The sequence below is a fragment of the Eschscholzia californica genome, unplaced genomic scaffold (genome assembly GCF_041429995.1).
Source record: "Eschscholzia californica isolate CP2 unplaced genomic scaffold, dmEscCali1.0.p SCAF_5, whole genome shotgun sequence".
NCBI classification, from domain to species: Eukaryota; Viridiplantae; Streptophyta; class Magnoliopsida; order Ranunculales; family Papaveraceae; genus Eschscholzia; species Eschscholzia californica.
The window spans coordinates 30299317-30303330 of record NW_028238472.1 but is presented as its reverse complement, the minus strand read 5'-3'; the positions used below and the strand labels follow the sequence as shown (position 1 = coordinate 30303330).

The window sequence follows — 4014 nt, the reverse complement described above, 5'->3', positions numbered from 1 at the left end:
TTACTCATTTCCTTTAGGCAGTAAACCCATTCCCCTTGATGAAGCAATTACAAGATCTCTAGGCAGTCCCTTAGTGAAAGGATCAGCTAGGTTTTCTTTAGATTTTACATAATCTATTGTAATAACTCCTTCAGAGAGTAATTGCTTCAGGGTATTATGTCTTCGACGGATGTGTCGAGACTTACCATTATACATTTTACTATGTGCCTGAGCAATCGCAGCTTGATTGTCACAATGAATCTTGATTGCAGGCACAGGCTTAGGCCAAATTGGTATATCTTCTAAAAACTGTCTAAGCCACTCGGCTTCTTCTGCAGCTTTATACAAGGCAATGAATTCTGAATCCATCGTTGATCTAGCAATACAAGTTTGCTTAGAAGATTTCCAAGATATGGCAGGCCCTCCCAGTGTAAATACATAACCACTGGTTGATCTTGTATCATCGGTATCGGATATCCAATTTGCATCACAATATCCTTCAAGTACTTCTGGGTACTTGGTATAATGGAGTTCATAATCCTTTGTATACCTTAAATACCGTAACAACCTTGTTATGGCATCCCAGTGAGTACTACTTGGATTACTAGTAAATCTGCTTAGTTTACTAACCGAAAGAGCTATGTCTGGTCTAGTACAATTCATTAAATACATAAGGCTTCCTATAATCCTTGAGTATTCTAATTGTCTTACTCCATTCCCAGTATTCTTCATAAGATGAATACTTGGGTCTAATGGAGTTACTACAGTCTTGAGATCATTTTTAATAAATTTTTCTAATATTTTTTCCACATAGTGAGTTTGAGATAAACTTATCCCTTTACTGGTCTTAGTAAGTTTGATCCCCAAGATGACTTCTGCTTTTCCTAAATCTTTCATATCGAAATTCTTAGAAAGCATTTTCTTAGTAGTGTTGATGACATCTAAGTTATTTCCCATAATTAGCATGTCATCTACATATAGACACAGAATAACACACCCTTTATTTGTGTTCTTAACATAGACACATTTGTCACGTTCATTTATTTGGAATCCATTTGATAATAATGTATTATCAAATTTAACATGTCATTGTTTTGGGGCCTGCTTCAACCCATATAGTGATTTCACTAATCTACAAACTTTCTTTTCTTGGCCAGGAACCACAAACCCTTCAGGTTGGTTCATATATATTTCTTCTAATTGTCCATTTAAAAAGGCAGTTTTCACATCCATCTGGTGAATTTCCAAATTATATAAGGATGCTAAGGATACTAACATTCTTATAGAGGTTATTCGACTCACCGGAGAGTAGGTATCGAAATAGTCCAATCCTTCTCGTTGTCGAAAACCTTTTGCCACAAGTCTTGCTTTGTACTTGTCAATAGATCCATTTGTTTTTAATTTTTTCTTGAAAATCCATTTGGAGCCTAAAGGCTTACATCTAGGTGGAAGATCTACAATTTCCCATGTATGATTTTGCATAATAGAATATATTTCACTATTCACAGCTTCTTTCCAGAATGGAGCTTCTGGGGTAGCCATTGCTTCTGTGAATGTCTGAGGCTCATTTTCAACCATATAGGTGTGAAAATCAGGGCCAAAAGTCTTAGCTACCTTTATCCTTTTACTTTTTCGAGGTTCAGTCTCATTCTCCTTTTCATCCATTCTATCTCTTTGAGATGTTTCTGGAATTTGGATATCTTCTTCCCTATCACGTTTTCTGATTTCAGAATATTTATCCAAATTTAATTTATAAGGAAAGATGTGTTCAAAAAACTCAGCATCCCTTGATTCTAAAACAGTATTTGGATGAATATCTGATATATCTGATTTGTGTACTAAAAATCTATAAGCACCACTATTCATAGCAGGTCCTATATATACACAATCTATTGTCTTTGGTTCTATCTTAACTCTTTTAGGAAGAGGGACTAGTACCTTTGCAAGACACCCCCACACTTTTGTGAATTTAAAAGAAGGTTTCCTTTCTTTCCATATTTCATATGGAATTTTTCCTGCTTTTCTATGGGGCAATCTATTTAATAGATGATTTGTTGTGAGTAAAGCCACCCCCCACAAATTCTATGGTAAACCAGAACTTAGTAACAAAGCATTCATCATCTCTTTTAAGGTTCTGTTTTTACGCTCGGCTACACCATTTTGTTGAGCTGTGTATGGAGCTGTCGTTTGATGAATAATGTCATTTTTGGCACATAATTCCTTAAAGGGAGATTCATATTCTCCTCCTCTGTCACTTCTTAGTGCTTTTATCTTTTTGTTAAGTTGATTTTCTACTTCATTTTTATAAAGTTCAAACTTCTCTACTGCTTCATCTTTACTTCTAAGTAAGTAAACATAACAGTAGCGAGTAGAATCGTCAATAAAGGTAATAAAGTATTTCTTTCCACCTCTTGTTTGAACCAATTTTAAATCACATATGTCACTATGTATTAAATCTAGTGGTTCTGTCTTTCTTTCTATGGAATGAAATGAAGTCTTTGCTGATTTAGACTCGACACATGTTTGACACTTTTCTTTAGTGTCAACTTCAAATCTTGGGATTAAATCCATATTCATTAACTTCTTTAATGAATGGTTATTTACATGGCCAAGTCTTTTATGCCAAATACTACAAGAATCAACAACAACATAAGCAACATTATCTTTATTAATAATTTTTGGAGATACAGTTATTACATTCATCTTGAATAACCCCCCACATAGATAACCCTTACCCACATACATACCACTTTTGCTTAATACAAAATTATTAGACTCAAATACTAGCTTGAACCCATTTTTTGAAAGCAAGGAACCAGATACCAAATTCTTACGAATATCTGGTGCATGAAATACATCGTTGAGGGTAACTTCTTTCCCTGATGTAAATTTCAGGACTACCTTCCCTTTTCCAGCAACTTGAGTAGTAGAAGCATTTCCCATAAAGAGGGTTTCTCCTTCTGGAATTTTGGTATATGTAGAAAACAAGTTTTTGTCTCCACAAATATGTTTAGTGGCTCCAGTATCAACCCACCAATCACTTGGATTTCCACCAACCAAGTTGACTTCAGAAACTACATTACATATATTAAGGTTCTGAAGGTCTTCTGTTACTTCTTCTATTTCTTCCTCCATTCTAGTAACCAAAGCACATAGGTTCTGGAGTTCTTCATCTTCCACAAGAGAGGCCTGATTTTTAGCCTTCTTGTTCTTATTGAATTTGCCGTTTTTAGTACGACAATCTCTAGCAAAATGACCCTTTTTGCCACAATTGTGACAAGTACCATCAAAGCGGTCATTATTTTTCTTTGATGGCTTACCTGGTCTCATTCTTTTTCTTTTCTGTTTGGGGTTTGGTTCACCCTCAACCATGTTGACTTTTGCAGAAGAAGACCCATTCTTTTCTATCTTCTTTTCTGCATTACGACTATCCTCTTCAATTCTTAACTTGAGGATAATTTCTTCAAGAGACATTTCTTTGTTCTTATGTCTCAAGTAGTTCTTAAAATCCTTCCAGGATGGAGGTAATTTTTCAATTATAGCGCTCACTTGGAATGATTCGTTTGCAACCATATTCTCAGACTTCAATTCTTGTAAGAGAAGTTGAAATTCCTGGACTTGAACCATTACTGGTTTAATATCAGTCATTTTAAAATCCAGAAATCTACCCACTATAAATTTCTTAACTCCTGCTGTTTCAGTTTTATATTTATTAGCCAAGGTCTCCCAGAGTTCCTTAGCCGTGTCTATACCATAATAGATATTGTGTAAACCATTTTCCAGTGAGTTAAGAATGTAATTCTTACATAGAAAGTCTGAGTGCTTCCATGCTTCAATGGCAGATACATGCTGAACATCTCCATCCCTTTCAAGAGTCGGCTTCGGTTCAGATAGGTACTTGACTAACCCTAAAGTAGTCAAATAGAACAACATCTTTTGTTGCCAACGCTTAAAGTCAACTCCAGAAAACTTCTCTGGTTTTTCAGCGTGAGTTGGAGCAACTTGCTTAACAACGGATTCTGTGGTTGTTGCCAT

General features: G+C 35.3%; 1 protein-coding gene across 1 annotated transcript; it reads right to left on the bottom strand.

Moving 5' to 3' along the window:
- LOC147538532 (uncharacterized) lies at positions 1-4014 on the bottom strand. The gene is made up of 3 exons (XM_086642966.1): positions 2727-4014; positions 1608-1853; positions 1-950 (listed from the first exon to the last, which is right to left on the bottom strand). Exons 1-3 carry the CDS (start codon positions 4012-4014, stop codon positions 1-3), a joined length of 2484 nt encoding a protein of 827 aa, XP_086499092.1.